Consider the following 20514-nt stretch of genomic DNA (forward strand, 5'->3'; position numbering starts at 1 on the left):
ACTCTCCCTTCGCCAGCAATACATTTTTCTATGACCCTCCAAAATGATTGGAAAAAGAGGCATGACCCTCCCCAACAATTTATTGATGCCTTGTGTACTGGTTTTTGCTTGGCAAAGATGTACAGACAGCCACTGTTTTTTTACAACCATGACATACATGACTTAACCTCCACTTTCTCATCTTACACATCACACTCCACCAAGATGGTGGCCATTTCAGTAGATTTACTCACTATAAGTCAAAAATGAACTGCAGTTGTATTTGACAGTCAGTGTGTTCAATGAGTTTACAACACCTCAGCGGTTCTTCAGAGCTCATTAAAAACTGTAAAAACTGATAACGGAAAACGGTTCTTGAGTGACAGATGTGTGCCTGTGTTTGGAAAATTAAATCTGGTCAGGATAAACAATATGTATGTACTAATTATCTTGTGTTTTAAAGTCTGGATATTTTCGGCCTATAAAATCATTTTATCTCATCATATACTAGTCGTGGCATCATGATACCGGCGCAGATCCCGGCATGGCAGCTGCCTTTAGGTGCTCTGGGTAGGTCTGTGTTAGTTGTGTGAAACCAGTGTATGCAAACGCGGGGTGCTGTCCACCCAACGCGGATAATGGGTACATAGGGGCATGATACATGCCGGGAATTGAAGCGAGACCTGGAGGTGGGAGATTTAGGACACTCGGTTTGTGGATTATTCCTTGAAGTTGTGCGGCCCGCGGAGACGGGGTGTCCGCGCGGCGGCAGAATAACTGGCTGTCTGCTGGGCTGTCGCAGCTCAGACCAGGGGAGAGGTCTCGGCTCACACGGTTGGTCTCATCAGCAAGCAGGGTGTCAATTTGGAAGTTTTTCGATTTCTCCATGACGGCTTCACTCAGGAGGACTGCAGAGTCTCAAAAAGACAAATGTGTTTTGCTTGGCGGGTGCGCACCTGTGCTGTGTGTCAGTGCGCAGACAGCAGAGCCAGTCACAAACTCATATGTTCTCCTTATCTTTTCATAAAAGCCTAGAAGGATCAGCACAAATTATACGTTTATGTTTCCTCACCCGACAGGGTCTGGAGTGAAACTCTTACCCGCAATTTCCACCAACTGCGGAACGGCTGCGGAACGGCTCTGCTGCGTGTCGGCTCCGTGCTCTGTTGTCCTTCAATAGCCACCAGGTCCGGATTTGTTGCGGAACGGCTGCGGCCATGACTGACAGCTGAAGTCACAAGGACCCACGAGATTTTGCGAATTCACGTATGATCCCGCGATATAACAGGATGTAGTTTCTATAAACAGAACCACAAAACCAACAACAGTTTGTTTCCATTTTATATATATATATATATATATATATATATATATATATATATATATATATGTATATGTATGTGTGTGTGTGTGTATATATATATATATATATATATATATTTATTTTAATTATTATAATAATAATAATAATAATAATAATAATAATATAATAATAATATAATGAGTAGAGGGGAAACAACTCTGTGCTGACCTTGAGCACGGTGTATTTTATTTTGAAAATTAACCGGATGTTTTATTTTGTTTCTGTGCTCGACTTCCTGTCCCGCACAATCTGCCCTGTGCTGAATTGCTGCAGAGCTCTCCGGCATCCGGCAAAAATATAAGCTCTGCGTATCTGCTCCGGAGGGCTGCGGATCGCTGGGGCTGGGACGGAGTCAGAACGCAGCCGTTCCGCAGCCGTTCCGCAGTCAGTGAAAATACACACATTGACTTTAATGGAAACCTATTGACTCCGCCGCCGTTCCGGAGCGGATCCGCAGCCGTTACGCAGTTGGTGGAAATTGCGGGTTAGGTTTTTGTGCTTCCAGCTAGCGGTGCAATTTTTGTTGGGTCAGACCCATCTGCTAGCGATGGGGGGCCGGGACTGAGAGAGAGGCTACATGGAAAAAAATATGCACCAAACAAATCACTTTGAAATTTTGCTGTTTTCATGAATACAAAAGTTGGACCCTCACAAACACGGGTTTTGAGGCAAAATTTCTTCTATTTTTTTGGACTTCTTAAAAAAGACTTCACCAACCCAACTTAATACCACTTCAGGCATTCAAGATTATCCCATAAACTAATTACCAGCTTAGTTCAAGCCATAGAGCACAACACTGCTCCCTTATCTGCCTCTCTGCAACAGTGACAAACATTGTGTTGTGTCAGGGTGAAGCAAGGTGTGAAGAGGACTTCTTGTGGCCTCGTGTTTTTGAAGGGAGGAAACTGAGTGTGACTGTTTGTCTCCACACTGTCTCTCACTGTGCTGCTAGCTGTGGCAAACTAATTAAGCTCCTGAATGTCACTCTTTGTCACTCTTCACTTCTGCAAGGGAGGTGTTTTTATAGTGATTCATTATGTTTTCTAGCTGGTGTCACTCAACAGATTGATTTTCTTTTTTGTTTTAATGGAAATTCAGTTTTTATCCCTGTGTTTTCTGTGTGTGGGGAAATAAGCTAAAAGAGTAGAGGAGAGAGCATCTTTGCTTGTATAGGAAATACGTAATCTTAATGTATGATCTGTGTTTTGGTATTAGGGAGTTAGGTTGCCAACTGTTTGCGTGCCAGGCTGGTTAGGGTTAGGTGGTGCTTCACATGTCATTCCTCAACTGTGTGCCAGCACAGGAACCACTTAAAGCTTAGTGACACTTACTGTAAATGACAACTATCCACACTGCAAAAAATAAAAGCCCCGTTCTGATGTTGTTATTGACAGTGTTTTTGTTGTTGAGGGTTTTAAGGTTTTGAAATATGAGCTGCTACACACTTTTACCTTAAACCTGTTTTGCTTAGTGTAGAGATTTACATAATACTGGAAGCACAGGTTAGATGTGGATGTGTTTGATGTGTCTCAGAGAGCTGTTTGTGTGAATTCCAGACTTACATGATTACTAGCTTGTTGAAGTGCTCGGGGGACCAGAACAGAGACAAGGCACACTGCACCATAAAGAAATGGTGAAGACGCGTTGGAGTTGAGGTAAGGGAAGTTTATGACCTTGACTGGCTTAAAACCTTGATGTGTCTAGAGGGAAACACGGCTATAGGCTGTTAAGACCACATTGTAAGTCACTGATGCCTATATTGCATATATTAAACTTGTTTTGAGACTTCTATAGATCGCATATATATTTTTTTTCTCCTTATTGGTCCGTTTTTAATTTGTGTTTGCAAATGTGAAAACAGTAAGTGAGACTTCTGTCATCTACAGATAAGCAGTATTGTTAAAGAAGCCTAGATAAGAAGCATAGATGAAGAGATGGTATTTGCCTCACAAAAATTAATTAGTCAACATCTACAGAGATCTAACTCAAACTGTATAACAACATCTAGCAAAGATGGTAACCATATGAGTTGCACCAGTACCAGTAATACACACAGAAACTAGTTACGAGGCACACATTCAGAAACGCGTTCCTCAAAGCCACTATGCATGTGGTTTTGAGGTTTTGCTCTTCTGTGGATCAATGGAATAGTTTTCACTACATAATTAAGCAGCGCGAATGCAAGCATTAGAGGTTTCCTGAGGCAGCCAGAAAATTTGCTTAATTACACATTCTTTACTAACATCCTGGATTTTAAGAATGAGACCTTACATGCAAGTAGCCCAACCCATTGCGTTTAAATTGTGTACTTTGCTAAAAAAAATTTTTTATTTTGTAGGCAAAAGCACTTTAGTATTTGTTCATGAATAGAGTTTGTCTAAAGGCTGGCTTTCTCTCTGTCAGTCCCACCAGATTTGTGAAGACGTCTGAAGCCTCCTCCTTCATTGCTGTCATTCTCTGTATTGATAGCAAAGCTTGTCATGATGCCTATCTTTTGTGTCAGCAGTTGTATGTCCATTTGGGTGAACTGTTAGCACTCAATGAAATCTTTTATATTGTGATTTCAGACAGTGTTTGAGAATGTAGAATTGTGAATGGTTCACATCCTTAGCAGCTGTTGTAATAGATTTACTGTACATACTTAGGTGTGTCCCGGTGGCCTTCCTTTCTTTCTTTGATTATACTCATTACACACACGCACATATGTTTACAGATATTTTAACCCAGTCATCTTATGTAGCAGTATGCCAAGCTTTTGGTACGTTTGTTTGAAATGTATTTTGTAATTACTATGTATTTGTGAGCTTTGGATAAAGACAGAAGCAAAATACTTTTAATTAGCAGAACGCACAAGAGGCAAGGAAATGCATCATGACAAAGACACGGGCAGGGCAACCTTTCAGTCATTACAGGGGATTGAGATGTCGGTGGAGAAGTGAAGTTGGAATTCACAAATGGCGTTGTCTCGTTTGTTTTAACAGTTTCGTTAATTTAACAAGCACAATGAAACGGGTCATGAGTAGAGACCCTGAAAACACTTGGCAAAGCCCTAATTATTCCCTTTTGTTAATTCTTGTCATCGGTCAGCTGCGAGTCATAATTAGAATGATTATTAATATTAGTATTTTATATGTATATTTTAATACACTTTTTTTTTGCACAATTACATAGCAAATATGTAGTCCTTTCCAATATCGTATGATCGTGTCAATGTGTCGATTTCTAAGTTTAAACATTATTCTGTGTTTATACAAAAAATGTTAAATGGTTTCCATTACAAAAAGATGAAAAACTAAACATAAAACATATGAAACAATTGAAAATTGAGTTATTTGACAGTAACAGAGAAAGGAGAAATTGACATCATGAGTCTAATATGGCAGGTCAGAAATATAAAGGGCTGCAACTATTATTTTCTCAATTCATTGATTTGTTTTTTGATGTATAAAGTGACAGGAAATGGCAAAAAATGTCCATCACAGTTACTCAGAGTACAAGGTAATGCGTTGGTTTGCCTGAACAATGGTCCAAAATCCCCAAATATTCCATTTCCAATGATATAAAACAGAGAAAAGCAAAGAATCCTTAAACTGAAGTAATTGGGACCAGCAAATTGTCAGCATTTTTGCAATATCAAAATGGCTGCGGATTAATTTTCTGTTGATCAACTAATCAATGAATCAGCTATGAGTGAACATACTGTATGTTACCATAAAAACATAACAAAGGTTAGCATTGATCTGTTATGTTATTTTTCCTTTTGGCACTAACTTGTTCCTACAACATACAACCAGATGACTGTCTGTGTATATATTTACTCAGACTAGACAATGTATGTTTGACCATGCTACAGCTATTGTCTTTTGACTTAGTCATCTTTTTTGAACATGCACCCATGTCTACATAGCATGTCAAGCTTTGAGCAAACATGCAAGTCTGTTAGGCTTTGCCTTTTTACAGAAGCCATACTCTCGTAAACATGGAAAAGGTCCATGTAGTGATGACTTAAATGGACTGCGTAATTATGTCCAGCCGTTCTGCTCTGACAATGACAATAGTGAATTGCAGGCAAGTCTGAATCAGTCACTGGTTTAAAAGTTTTTTAAAAGTAGGACAGAATAAAATGTATCGCTTCATAGTTAATTTACGAAAATAAATAAACAAAAAAGCAAGATTGTATTTTACAAGACAATTTCTTTTTGAGGCAGAGTAAATGCAGTTAAGATTTTATTTTCCTCCAGAACTGCTCACCAAAGCTTTCTTTAAAATGTTAAGTCTGCCATTCTTCACTTTAAAATTTATCACAGGGTTAGACTAGCATGGAGCTTGCACTACCAAATTTCAGGCTTTAATCAGGCATGCAAACTCCTCACCTTACGGCGAAATTTGTTACTGAAGAAGTTATCATTGATAATTAACGTGATAATTTACTAACGTTAGCTAAATTAACGTAAGTTACGTAGCTAACTACGTAAGCTGATAGTCTCCCCTCCAGCTTGTCATGACAAACAATGTATAATGTTTGTAATGTTATATGTAGTTAAATTACGTTAGCTTATGTTAAAGAGAAGCTATGCCGATTTTCCACTGGTGTTTGTTTCTTTGCAGTGTGGGATGAACGGAGTTTGGCTTCCTCTCATTGTACTAAACGTTAATTAACTTGCATGACTAACTACATAACGTTAATCTTCTTATCAAAAATAGTACAGAGTACTGACAGTGTGCTCCAAATGCACCTTTTTCCATTAATTTAGCTAACTGTATTTACCTTAAATTTCAGGTCAAATCAGGCCTCAACAGGCTGCAAGGAGAGCAGCTGGCTGCCTGCCTGACTGAGAGTCTCCATCACTGGGTCGAGCCCAGAGGGCATTAGAGCTGTTCTTCTCAAAGCCCAGTAACATTAAATGTCCAAAATCAGGATGCAACGTTTGTCAAAAGGGAGGTAGGGAGAGTTAGAAAATAATATATTTTATTGTCCACCATAAATTGTCTTTTTAACTTCAGACAGTGAGCTGGATTACCTTTACTCTTTTGCCCAAGTAAAGTATATTTGTAATTTATTTTCACCATATGACCTGTCAGGGATCATCTAGTAGAAACTATTTTAATTCGATAGCTGTTAATTTATTTGATCTGCTGCACTTTGAATCAATAGACTGAGATTAAAAATGATGTCTAATGGATGTTTGTTAGGTTTAAGTGATGCTTTTGACTTAAGCTGCATATCCTCTTGCCTTTGCTGTCTCACAGAACGGTCTAATAACATGAGAATGAAATGCTTTCCTTCAGAATGAGAATTTCATCCTGTTGTATACTTTTCAAAGAATAAGTGCTTAAGGTCCTTGTTTCACAAAATTAATGTTAAATGTACAGATTGGATGCTCTATCTGTAATAAGTATTTATAAAATTAAATGTCCAAATTTAGCATGCAAAGCTTGTCCTTTTGATGTAGGGAGCATTAGAACAGAATACATTATTGCCATTTTTTATTTGTCAAGTTGATCCCTACCCTGTCCTCTAGCCTACTGGTAATAAATAGAAAATAAAGTAGTTCAACACAGGTAATCCCGTTTGTTTAATTTCTTTTTATGACTCAAATGCATGCTATACAAAAATTTGTTTATGGTTAAATCGCTTACAAGAACGCAACATTGTTTACAAGAGCACAGATTCTACATAAATATAGCCTCTTAATTTTGCTCTCAAAGTGCACCAGATTGATGCATTTAACTTTAAAATGTACAAAATGTTCTTCCTGCAGGGCAGTGTGAGCATTGCTTACCCTATTGGTGTGATCATTATGTCTCCATTAGGCTTAGGAAATTATGTTGTAGATAACAGTCTACCTTATTCCTAAATACAATGCAAATCTGGAAACTCTGAACGGCATTGGTGTCAACATCATGTCTATTTCAGGCATATTCTCCCATGCCTCCATCAATCAATACCCTGGAGCACCGCATAGAAATGAAAGTACACAAAAGCTCTTGTCCTCTGAGAGAAAATGACTCCCTTCTCTTTTCAATGGAGCTAGGACACATTGCATTAAAATCATTGAGATGGAGCTGCGTGTAAATGGGCGTGCATAGTTTGTGGAAGGCAGGATGGAGGGATCCAGTGAAAGACAGACAGAGAGAGGGAGTAAGAAAGAGAGAGAGGGAGAGACATCCCGGTACTTCCTCTCCGCCCATTCTTTAATGCTCACTGAGTAGCCCCGCAGTGCAGGCTTTGTCCCAGTCATTGTCACAGGCTTAGAGAGCCTCTGTGCCAAGTGATAGGCTTTGGCGACATATGTCACTTCAGTGAGTCTCCTGTTGCTCCTTTTAGCTGCTTGAGTGGAAGGGCGGGCAGGGAGGCGTGCCTGTGCTCCAGGAGAGGAACAACGTGAGGTTGAGGAGGAAGGACATGTCAGAGATGTTAGTTCAGAGAGAGTTGTTGGAATGATCCCTTGATGGTTCTGTCTCGTACTATTTTTTTATGGACTTGTAGTGCAGCTGCATTGGGCCTCTGCTAGAGCTGGACTTAACATGTAGAATGACTCATAAAGGAGTAAGTATTGGTTACTTCATGAAAAGTGTACTGTCATTAGTCTCTTTCTGTACTTACTGTATATGTAATTGAGTAGAGTAACATGTACAGATAATTTCTGCATTACTTCGCAGCTACACATTCAAAGTCTGTAGGGGCGCTGGCTTGTCTGAGGGAGGTTGAACAAAGTTTGAGTTTAAAGAGAGGGCGGGGGTAATTGTATACAGTGTGTGTTGGCAGGGATTAGTCATGTAGTAGTCACACTCTTAGTGCCCTGGCCAACTATTGGCTTAGGATACACAATCCCTGCAGATTTGTGGCTATAATCTGCCATGTGTTCAGGTAATAGATCCCTGGACTCCCAAAACAAATGCTTTGTTATCTGTTTACATAGGGACTCCACCCCATTTTACACTCCAAAGATTTTGCCTTTTAAACGGACTCTTTGACTCTGTCAGCTTTGTCTGAGTTATCATTAAAGTGGCAGGTTTGCAGATCTCCATGTGCATATAACATCTTGTAATCTGCCTAACCCACAAGGTTGCTTGGGTGTGCATCAGGCAGGAGATTTGCTGCGCATGAATGAAAGTTGCCTGTTTGGTTGTTGCCGTGTTGCCAGGATGAACACAAATGATAAAAGCTCTTACTTCTCATGTCACTGGTGGACTGTAGGCCTCCTACCTAACAAGGTCTCTGTGTGCTCTGATGTGGGTTTCTGTCTGTGATATAAATCACAACACTGTCACTAAAGTTTTGATTTATGTAGGTGATCTCTAATGCAAAGCTGTATCTGTGTGTGTGGGCGTGCACATGTGGGCATGTGTGTGTGCCTCTGTGTGTGAAAGACAGTATACAATAGCACCAGACTGAGAATGAGAGAGATGTCCAACTTTATGACAAGTGGAAAATGCATGTTTACTCCACTGGAACAGACATCTAACCTGCTTTGTTTACCATTCAATCCGGTGGAAGATAATCACAAAAAGTCCTTTATTGCAAATAATACTCTGCCACAATCTCTCAATTTGTTTAATTGATTCTAAATTTAAGCAGCTTAATCATGCATCTAGTCTACAACCATCACCACATGAACCTTCCCAACTAAGAAGAGACAACACATGCAGCTTTGTGTCCTTAGAAGAACCCTAAGTAGCACTCAGTCACTGTTAAGCAAGACTGCCGGAGCTCCCCGCCTTCGTTCTCCTGATAGCAGGATTAGCTAGGGTGAACCCATTTGGCATTGCCAGTGCTGCCGCCACAGTCTCAGCACTGTGAAAACTAAGCCGTGAAATACTGACGGGCTTAGACCAATTTATAGTCTGCCATCTTGGATCTAGCAATCGTAGCAGACAGCAGCTTTGTGCCAGTCAGGTTTACTGTAAGCATGCCATGTGATGCCACCAGCCAGGCTCTACAGTTCAAAGGGTAATCTCCAGACAAGTGTTTTGCTGTGTTGTGCTACGACATCACAACAATGAGCGACAACTAACGCTGAATAGCCCTCGATGGGACTTGGTTATTTTTGCATACATTAGGCACCATTTTAAATGGCCCTTATTACAGAGCTTTACATTTCTTCTTTTTTCATACATACAAATAAATAAATAATGTGCAAACTGCTGAAATTTGATGAATCTAATTTAAGTAAAAATGAAGGATTTTCAATACTTAATATGTCCATTGCTCTCTACTACTCCTTTGTGACTGTTCTACCTTTGAGTGCTAAGCTTTCAAATCCATTAAAAAAATGCCCTTTAGGTAATCTACATTTGCTTGCAAAACATCATAAAGAACATTATTCTTACCCTGAGGCCCAACATATTTAAAAGGAAATCATCAAAACAGGACAGAATGAAACTTTAATGGATTTTTATTGGGATTATCACATAAAACCCTGTAAAGTATATGGGTTTGACAGGTTTTTATGTTGTCAGATTTTGTTTATCTATTTACCTTCTGGTTTTCGTTACTTTTACTTGGCAGTCAGCCACGTTATGAAGTGGCCTGTTTTCAATGCTACCCATTAGCTAGAATGAGCACTTCATAACTTCCTAGTGAGTGGATCATCTTCCACGGAGCCCGCATGTTTTTACAGACAAACCAAACACTGGCTCTAGAGAGGGCCTTTCGTGTTTTGAAGTCTACTACATGCTTGGAAAGGGAGGGATGAGGGAAGAGGTATTCAGTTGGTTTACATTTGCAACCTCACTGCCAGATGTTACTAAAACCCACACACTGCTCCTTTAAGTGTGATTATTTTCAGCCCATTTAGAGCAAAGCAACTCTCCCTCTGTGATGTTCACTCAGCGCTGCATCTCTGTGATTAGAGCAGATTCTTGTAGGGCACTTAGAAGAAGAAGAAGAAGAAGAAGAGGAAACACACACTTGTTAATCTCCCAAAGGGAAATTACCTTTATAATTTTACCATTGTTGGTAAAGTTGATTTAGTCGATTAATGACCATATCCATTTTGTTTTTATTCTGACTCTTCCAGGTCTTCTGTGCCTTACAAATCCCAAGTGACGCCAGTTGATCTGCATCAACACATTCTCCTGATCTCTAGTGTCTCCATCAACCAGTGGAGGGTGATGAGGGGGGTGGGGAGCCTGCAGCTTGTTCTGCTTTTGGCCTTGACCTCCACAGCCACAGGCCTCAACATCCCTCTGGAAGGTAGCAGTCTCATAATACCGATTAAGGGCATGCTTACTTAATCAGTACTTATCTCCAGTAAATATGAAGTCCATTTACAAGGAATATTTGTAAGTCAAACTGGTTGCTCAGTATGTAATCTTTAATTTCCCCTCTCTCTTTATTCTACATTTGTCAAAAGTGTGTGTTCATATTTTAGCTGTCCATCCCGCTTGAGTGCAAATGTTAACAGCTTTGTAAAATTATGACTAACAAATAAGTGTTGCAGCTGAGGTTTTTTTGTTTAGGGCTTTGAATGCCTTGCAATCAAGTCATGGTGTGCTGTTTTAGTTAAGTGTCTATCTAAGGCACCTTATTTGTCCAGATTAGTTAATTGTTTTGTTGGTGTACAACTTTGCTGTGTCCCTGACTTCTCTGCTTCATACAAGACAGTAGGAAAGGAGAGCAGAGGAAAAATACAAAACAGTTGTAGGCTATTTTCTCTTTTGCAGTGTGATCTTGTAACAGAAACTTAATCACAATTGTTAACAATTAACACCTTTGTGATAATTTTATGTGCATGTGTCTTCATATTATAGTGGAGCAGCCTCCAACCATAATAACTCACACAGCTGGTCCCATTATTGCCCTTCCTTTTGACAACACCATTACTATCAGGTGTGAAGCCAGGGGCAACCCTCCACCAGAGTAAGTGACATCAACATGATCTCTGTCATAATAATAAAATCACTGACTAAAGATAAACTTTGTCAAAATAAAAATCATAGCTGTGTCACATAACATTCTGTATACCATTGATGGATTGATGGAAACCTATTGTATATTTTGCTCCAACAGATACAGATGGACGAAAGATGGCAAATACTTTATCCCTCCCCACGAAACGGACCACACGGATGGAACTTTAGTGCTTCCAATCAAGCACCTTGAACAGTATCGCGGTAAATACAGATGCTACACTTCTAACAAGCTGGGAACTGCCATGACGGAGGAGATTGAACTGAAAGTTCCTAGTGAGTAACCTATACGTAAGAAGTTCATCTGTTATGTGAAATTGCTGACTAATGCTTTTCAAAGTCACCATATGAGTCAATTTCCTTTTCATGATAAGGATTTCCTTTTGTTTATTGTCTGTTTTTTTTTTTTTTATTAGGTGTCCCCAAATTTCCAAAGGAGTATAATTTCCCTATTGTTGTTAAGGAGGGAGAGCCAATCACCCTGGAGTGTAACCCTCCAGAAGGCGTGGCCCCACGTCAGATCTACTGGATGACCCTTGGTAAGCCAAGAAGCAAATGTTTATGCTTGTAATTTATTTGGTGGACATGTCTGTTTGGTTCACTGACAGAAAAAAAGAAGTCTTTATTAGTATCTAAAGACTCTTGAATCCACTGCGTCACTTTCAGTTGTTTTTCACTTTTGTTACATTGGTGGTTCAGGGGATGAAGGGGCAAAACACTCCCCGATTACTGCAGTTTTCGGCAGTAACTAGGGATCACGTCCATGTCATTGCGCCATAGCGCCCTGCAGGGTTCTCAGGTGGGGTAGTGTGGATAGTGTGAAGGTCTGTCTGCGTCACACCTTCCTAAAGTTTCTCACAGATGAAAAAAAGTAGCTGGCCACACCATGTGCTTTGGAAGAGGCATGTGGCTGTCCTCACCCTCCAATGGGTATCAGTGATCTTAGCAGTGACAGTAAGGAGGACAGTCAGGGAAAGGTACACACTTGAGGCCCACAAAGTTTCTTCCCACCACTGCCAAAGAAAGTGATTTACTTTGAAAAAAGTCACCTCAGTTCTGTCTGAAGTGCTTTGTCAATAGGGGCTGAGTTTTCGGTTCAACCCCTCAAGAGCTCCTCAACCGCCTCCAACAAACCTGACTGATGTCAGAAAGAAAAACAGTTTTTTTATGTGCTTTTAGGTGGATGGGGCCTAGAGGCATGGAGAAGAGTGAATGAAAACACAATTCTTGTTTTAAAATTGTTTAAAATCTTTGTTTTTCACTGAAAGTCTTTTTTATATTTCCAAATATTATCACACCAATCAATACATTGCACATGATAGAAGATCCTTTTTTTATGAGTTTGTCTTGATTATTGACTAAACAACCAATGACTCTAAAGGCTATGTCTTACATGAAGCTGTGAAGTACTGCGAATGGGCTGACCAAGGAGCGTCATTGACCTGTGACATATATAATGGCTCTATGTAAACAAAATATGCTGTCACAGTGCACTTATGAGTCCACCGGCTCTATACAAGGAAACCCTTCAGGGCATTTCCATAAATGTCTGGTGTATATTAAGCTACATTGTATTGAGAGCTGAGTCACTCATTATGTGGTTATTGATAAAATCATTTTTACCTTTAACTCTCCTGCTTTCTTTCCAGCCAAAATTAATCTGAAAAACAGACATTGTTTACATTGGTAGCATATCATTGATACAAATGTGTTATTTTCCAGGTCTCGAGCACATTGAGCAGGATGAGAGGGTTTCCATGGGCATTGATGGGAACCTGTACTTCTCTAATGCCTTACTGAAAGACAGTCGTCAGGACTACTGTTGCTTTGCTGCCTTCTCCAAAATACGCACCATCGCCCAGAAAACCGCCATGGCTGTCGTGGTCAAGAGCTGTAGGTTTACAAAATAGTCTGTATGGCTTGAACCAATATCCAGCCAGCAGTACTGCTGTAGTTCACTTGTGGAAAATGACATCAAGGACAGATCCCTGAAAAGTGAAAAGAATATATATATATATATATATATATATATATATATATATATATATATATAAATCCAGGTATTTTTACTGTTATATTGAAGATGTTCTTCTACTGCATACCAAGAAGCAGGGCTTGTCTTGTCACGTTTATGCTCAAGGAAATGCTGTTATGACACTGAATTGAGCAATACACATTGGGGAAGACAAACCATCACTATCACTACCAGTATCATTCTCACAGTATTTTGTTTTTGTTCCAGTGAAACGTGGCAATGAATCTGCTGACAGTGACAATGCCAGTGAGTGATATCCACACATCAAAGCCTTCAGTGTAAATCCAAACGCATTTCATATCATGTGAACCCGCAGCATAGTTGGTTTGCAGGATAACAGATTGACAGATTATAAACTTGTGTGTAGATAATTTAACCATGATTAGAATTATAAATATGACTGAGGAAGACTATTCCCTATGTTCAACACAGCTGAAGCCCCCGCAGTGAGAATACCTGGCCTGCTGCTGCCCTCTGGTGTTCAGACAGAGAAGGTGCTGTTGAAGGGAGAGCATCTCCAGCTTGAGTGTATACCACAGGGATAGTATGTATACATGCGGTATCGTCACATTATCACTATATATAGTATAGTATCATATTTATCTGCCATTGGGGCTTATAACATGTTGTTTCATGTTGTAGTCCTACTCCAAAGATAAGCTGGATGAAAATGGGAGACAGTCTGCCTCCACGGACAAAATATGACAACTTTGGAAAGCTGTTGTCCTTATCTGATGTAGATGAGAGAGATGCTGGGAAATACTTGTGTAAAGCCCAAAACTCTGCTGGAGAGGCTGTTCACTACTTTGATGTAATAGTGGAAGGTAGGAGCTAATTATGTATTTTTTGGTGAATTTGTTTTTGCTTCAAAGAGAAAGCTATTGACACAGAGATGGCATTTTGTGCAGTTTTTTTATTATTCAGACCAACACTTGTCTTCTTAACATCTCTTAGAGCCGCCAAAGTGGCTGACAGAGCCTCCTCCGAGCCAGCTGACCGTGATTGGGTCTGATGTTTACATCAAGTGCTCGGTCAGTGGAAAGCCACAGCCAGAGATAACATGGAGGAGGAATGGAGAGTTTTTCAGAGGTGAGTGGGAATAATTCTAGCTGTGGTTTATGCATCTTTGTCTACCGGGCAGGAGGACAGAGACACAAAACTTCAACCACACAAGTTCAAGTCGAAAAGCAGCCGTTCTACCAAGTGTCCTTTGAGACAGGTTTGACTCCTTGGCGGGGAACGATTTTTTTACCACAATATAAACACTGGTTCCATTAAAAGTAATGTTAGTTGATTATAAGTGCATGTAAGAAATGTGAAAAAAATAATTTTACAATGTCTTGTTGCAGAAATGTAGGGTAGTAATGATTTATTCTAATTATTATTACATTTCTCAGCAGAGAAAGCAAAACAATCTGTGTAATCTCGAGGTCCATAATGTTGGATATGTGATTTTATTTACATCAATTTAAAAAAGTCGATTTCCACTGAAGTTTACTGTTCAAGATTTACCATCCTGTCATATTTACTGTTAGGCCGTATGTGATAGTAACGTTTTTTGTTCTGCTGTAAAACTTCCTGCCTCGGTACTTGTATGTGTCTTTCTTTATGTAAAGTGTTCTTGTCAAAAAGTAATATTGGCCGATATATATTTTAATCATTATCAATCTGCCGCTTCTTTTCTCTATTAAATGATTAATCACTTGTCAAAAAAATTAACAATGACCATGCCAATTTCCTAACAGAGAAAATGAGCAAATCTTCACATTAAAATAAAAAAACTGGAACCAGAGAATGTCATTATACAATTGACTGATTCTAACAATTGTTGCCAACTTTCTGACAATTAATTAACTAATCAATCAACTATCGTTTGAGCTCTTATTTTCATATCAGATTTTTTTAACTTTTAAATATAGTGTAGACCTTGAGGAACAATTTAGATGTTTTTATGTATGTATGTTGCTGTCAGATGACCCAGAGAACAACCGGCGAGTGCTCGATGACACTGTGGTGCTCCATAACGCCAGACCAGAGGACAGTGCTGTCTACCAGTGTGAAGCCTCCAACAGTCATGGCAGTGTTCTGGCCAACATTAACATCATGGTCATAAGTGAGTATTACAGCAAGACTTAAACCTTGCACAGCCATTGAGGCCATAGTTACTACCTAATAAACACAATGGCCACTTTTATCAGGTACACCTGGCTCGGGGTAATGTTGTGTAGTTTTTGTGTTGGCTTTTGAGGTGGTTTATTCTCTCTACAAACATTGTTTTCATCTGATCCCAAACATTCTGGAAGCATGTGATTAGATTATAGAGGAGTAGATGTTAAGTCAAATGGAGGTTTAGCTAAAAAAGAGGCCTACATACAGTATAGAAAGTGTCACCTCCCTCTGTTCATCTATATTCTATAACTTAATGCAAGCTTTCATTCAGTATTTGTTTTCTTCTGTGTTTTTGAAATAAATAAAGGGGTTGAAAATCTGTATTCTAACATGAATGAGTATCTACTACAGTTATTTAAAATATACTAAAATTTGGCACCATGGCAGCAAAAATACAGAGGTGATCATAATACGGTTACTTCCATATCCGTGATATCCAACAACAGTCTCTGTCATTTTTCTTCATACTCGGTTCTCAGAATGGTTGGCAATTCATTTTCTGTTGATTAATTAGTTTCAGCTCTGCAGCCATGTTTAACCTAGACACGGCCACTCAACATAATTCGAAATGTCAATGGGATTTTGAATGAGCTTTTTTACTTCAGCACTTTAGCTCTCTATAAGCAATATTATATATCTTGAAGTGTTATAATAGTCCCAAGAGTCTGGGTCTGCCGAGGTTTCTTCCTAAAAGGGAGTTTTTCCTCGCCACTGTCGCAATAGCCACTGCTAATGCTTGCTCTTGGGGGAACTATTGGAATTGTTGGGGCTTTATAGAGTGTGGTCTAGACCTACTCTATCTGTAAAGTGTCTCGAGATAACTCTTGTTATGATTTGATACTATAAATAAAATTGAATTGAATTGAAATTGAATTATAAGAGTGTATGAATTGTATCTGTGTTTTCAGTCATCTGCTCTTCTGTCCCTATTCCTTGCAGTGATTTTTCTTTTTTCATGGGCAATAACTTGACATTTGAGCAGCTGTAATCACTCCTCCCTCCCCTTGTTCTTAGATATGGCTCCTCGGATATTGACAAGGGATAACCAAAAGTACGCTGTAGTACTAGGAGGGGATGTCATCATGAACTGCAGTGTTTTCAGCTCTCCACCATCAAAGAGCTCATGGTAAGTGATTTACAATAAGAACAGGTATATATTTTTAGTCTTGGTGACATCTTTCAGTCCGTGAGAAGTTTTTGAACATTTGACACATAACACAGAAGAACTTCACACTTTTATTCAGTGTAATGTGTTTTCTTCTGATAACAGTTTACATCCCTGTATCAGTCAGTCCTGTGCAATTTACAGATATTTGTACTGTTGTCTCAAGAAAAAACCAGAGCACATACTGCATAAGCACAGTAACTCATGCTAGTAATAGCACAGTGCTTCAGGTGTCTGCATGACAAATTATGACACTTGTGTCTGTTTAATGAGATATCTTCTGATCCTCTTCTGTTCCTTGAAATTGGGCTACTTAAATCTATGAACGATCACTGCAGCTCTGCTACAGTTTTACAAAAAGGGAAATAGGATCTCAGACAGTCCATGACAAAACTAATTTTAATTTTACAAAGATCCTCAGAACATGAGGATACTTCTTCTGATTCTAATGATGTTCCACATTGTTTTAAAAAGGAGTTGGCAACATTTTTGTTTCAATTAATTGAAATTCAAAGGTACACATTAAGTATGGATAAATAATATATGATATACTGAAGATTATATACAATATGGAAGAGAAATCAAATAGACATGACTGATTAAGATGGCTCAAATCCAAAAACTCCTCAAACGCCACCTGTTCACCACAACCTCCCTTAGCTCTGGTTCCCCAGTAATTCTGTAAAAGTGTCCTTGGGTTTTGTGAAAGGCGCTATATAGAAGGTTATTATTATTATTATTAATAATAATAATAATAATAATAATAATAACAAAAATAATAATAATAATAAATCTGACCTAAACCAAGTACTTGGTTGTTAAAAACTCAGTCTGAAATTGTTGCATCTTAAAGCTTTAGTGCGTAACTTTTTGACATTAATGAATGTCTGTTACATTCAAGCCATTGCCAGATGACTTGCTACAAAGCTAATTAAGACATCAGCTCCACACAGCTGTCTTTGTATTTCTCAGTATGGCTATGTTCATAAGATTGTATCGTCCGGCGACTTTCCCGCGCAGAAACTCGAGTGAAGATAATAACCTCTTGTTTTTTAACTCTCCATGTCCTCCTTGGCTACAACTGCATGGAGGAGGGGTGGGGGCGGTGAGCGATACCGGAAGGCTGTATCATGTGGACGCGCCGACAGTGTTGTTGTCATTACTTAGAATTCCTCATGGGGGCGACAGAAACTACGCACTATAGCTTTAATTGGCAAACTACAATTTGCATTTCATATCGAATGAGTTGCATACATGTTAAAAGAGGCGTAAAAACTTTCTCTCCTAGGTCCAATGATGAGAAAGCCATCGAGGGAGAACGATTTCTTGCTCTGAGTGGATATTTGCAAATCATTGGTGCAGAAAAAAACGACAGTGGGGAATATGTGTGTGTTGCCTCTAACACGGAGGGCAAGTCAGCTGTCACTGCCTATCTGGATGTGAAAGGTATCTCAGCAACATGATTAGTTTTTTCTATAAGCAGGAGTAATACTAGTCACTGCACACGATTATTCCTTATTCCAGTGCCAGTTCACCCAAATGACAAACATTTTTCAAATGTTCCTATCTGCTTGGCTAGACTACGGGTGGAGGAAACATATTTTTAGTTCAATTGTTCAATAGAAGGCTTTGGGTTGTATGCAAAACCACATACCAAAAACAGTTTTAGTTCTGGAAGGTTGAATCCTTCTTTCTTTTTTTAACACACTCTGCTGTGATTGATTAAGTAGGTAAAACTAGGTGCTCTGTCCTTTGCATCCTTTCCATACATGCTTGTGCTGAACAGCCAATACATATCTTAGAATCATTGATGTTATAAAGAGATGCAGAATACATAATAATGTGGTGAAACACATTTAAGAATATTTTTTTCATGGATATGTTTTCGTAAATGCAAATCACCATGGAGATTTATTGAGCAATATCAAGACATTTCCATTTTGATTACTCATTTCACAAATCACAGAGGCAGTTACTGCGAGAGGGACTCATTTATAAAGTAAATAATGTAGCTCAACTTAAAATATTCACATCTTATTTGAATCATGCAGGAAATATGAATAATTATTTTCTTTGGCAGCAGACTTACAAGACAAATATGATCTTATCTGTTTTATGTATGCACTTCTGTCCCTGGCTTTTTCTTTTATATCTTTAGACCCTACAAAAATAGTAATTCCACCTCAGGATGTGCAGATCATCAGTGGGACCACAGCCCAGTTGATGTGCCAGGCAGAGTATGATAAAAGCCTGCGGGGTGCCTTTGAGGTGGTATGGAGGAAGGATGGTGAGGAGATCCCACTTTCCTTTGAGGAAAATTCCAGGTAGGTTGCTGTCGTTTGATAGTGCTTCCATTAGTTTTCAGGTGTGTTTTTCCTTAAGATGGCTTTGCTCAGTGTCGTTATCTCTATGCTAATGCTAGAGAAGAAAAAATGCATGAAAAGTCCCAAAACCTTTGTGCCTTTTCCAGCTGGTCTTTTGTATGCTTAATGAATTGACTGATTACCTCTGCCAAGGATGTTATATTTTTGTTTGCCTGATTATAGATTATTGCCTGATTATCTAAAAGAATGCTACAGTTTTAGTAACAGTTGTTGGAAAGTGAGGCCATAGCAGAAACTACTACACTCACTTGAATGAGGAAAATCTGGCACAGTAGCAATGTACAGGATTGTGCAGCTTTGGCTGAGGTACTGTATGCTTACTGAGTACTTGATTGATTAAATATATATTACAGCTTCATACTAACAAATTTGCTTATATGTTCAGATACTTTGTGGACGATAACATGCTGCAGATCATGAATGTGAACCAGAGCGATCAGGGAATATACACATGCATTGCTAGAACCAGCCTAGACGAGGACAATGCCACTGCACTACTCACCGTGCTCGGTAAGATGGTTTTGTAAATAGCCAATAAATCTTTTGTAAATAATTCTTTGAAAGGACTTAGAGAATAGACAGGCATTTCAATGATTTAAAACAGGGTGTTGCCTTGTGGTTTGGACAGGGCCTGAAGTTAACTTTTTTGGCCACCAGCCACTGTGGCAGGTGGATTTTTAAATTCACTAGCTACAGAGGCTTTTTACCAGCCAAATTTGTTTTGCCTCATAAAGGTGAAATACAGGAAATGCCCAGGCATCGTTCATGAACTTGTTCCGAATACACACGCAAGTGCTGTTAAGTTATTATCAAAATCAATACTGCACTATATGAAACAATATATACAAACAATATAACTAAAAACAATACTGCACTGCAGTACATTTGTTCTGTAGTGCTGTCGTTAATCAGCCATTCACGGACCTTGTTGTCGTCGCCAACTGTCCACATGGTATTAAAACGTCTTACTTTTCTTTGAATCATCCTCATCTTTTTGTTGGTTGATTGTTTCAGCCGGCATTTTTACCCCAGTAACGTGCTGCTACCTTTTTGAGCTCATATCCAAGGAAATGGTGGATTTGGCAAAAAACAACTAATGAATCACTCAATTGTAATTGGCTTCCCGCCAACATAGCACGTAGATTGACAGTTTCACCCGACAATGGAAAAATTCCCCCGCATTTGGCGCGTGGTAGGGTGTTAATTTCAGTCCCTGGGTTTGGGTGTCATTATCATGTTTAAACCCTCCAGATGTTATGGATATTTAAAAAAAGCAGTTGCTACTGAGCATCTAATGTTGTATGTATTTTGTGTTGCAGACATTCCCGATGCTCCAAAAAATGTAAAGATATCTGAACTCAAGAGTCTGAGAAATGTTCACCTGTCTTGGATACCTGGGAGTGATCACAACAGCTCTGTAACAGGTAAAAGTTAATAAAGTAGATAAAGCTTAATAATGCAAAAGAGAAATAACATCTTCTCAGAGATCATCAACAGTTGCTTG

The 20514-nt window shown here is 39.1% G+C and overlaps 1 protein-coding gene across 17 annotated transcripts in view; it reads left to right on the top strand.

Moving 5' to 3' along the window:
• LOC116041022 (neural cell adhesion molecule L1-like protein) overlaps positions 1–20514 on the top strand; it is a 58987-nt gene that overhangs the window by 10543 nt on the left and 27930 nt on the right. For 5 of the 17 annotated variants that reach the window (XM_036007966.1, XM_036007968.1, XM_036007969.1 and 2 more), the window contains exons 1-16: positions 7562–7892; positions 10366–10541; positions 11099–11207; positions 11358–11533; positions 11674–11796; positions 12980–13150; positions 13500–13538; positions 13725–13836; positions 13935–14116; positions 14247–14381; positions 15265–15405; positions 16476–16587; positions 17915–18072; positions 18785–18950; positions 19396–19520; positions 20330–20434. In XM_036007966.1, coding sequence (XP_035863859.1) covers positions 10460–10541; positions 11099–11207; positions 11358–11533; positions 11674–11796; positions 12980–13150; positions 13500–13538; positions 13725–13836; positions 13935–14116; positions 14247–14381; positions 15265–15405; positions 16476–16587; positions 17915–18072; positions 18785–18950; positions 19396–19520; positions 20330–20434 — 1936 coding nt within the window. In that variant the 5' untranslated portion in view covers positions 7562–7892; positions 10366–10459. Of the gene's footprint in view, positions 1–2744; positions 2998–7561; positions 7893–10365; positions 10542–11098; positions 11208–11357; positions 11534–11673; positions 11797–12979; positions 13151–13499; positions 13539–13724; positions 13837–13934; positions 14117–14246; positions 14382–15264; positions 15406–16475; positions 16588–17914; positions 18073–18784; positions 18951–19395; positions 19521–20329; positions 20435–20514 lie in introns of those variants that run through there. The other 12 variants (XM_036007959.1, XM_036007963.1, XM_036007962.1 and 9 more) reach the window with 7 other exon arrangements.

The sequence above is a fragment of the Sander lucioperca genome, chromosome 12 (genome assembly GCF_008315115.2).
Source record: "Sander lucioperca isolate FBNREF2018 chromosome 12, SLUC_FBN_1.2, whole genome shotgun sequence".
Lineage (NCBI taxonomy): Eukaryota > Metazoa > Chordata > Actinopteri > Perciformes > Percidae > Sander > Sander lucioperca.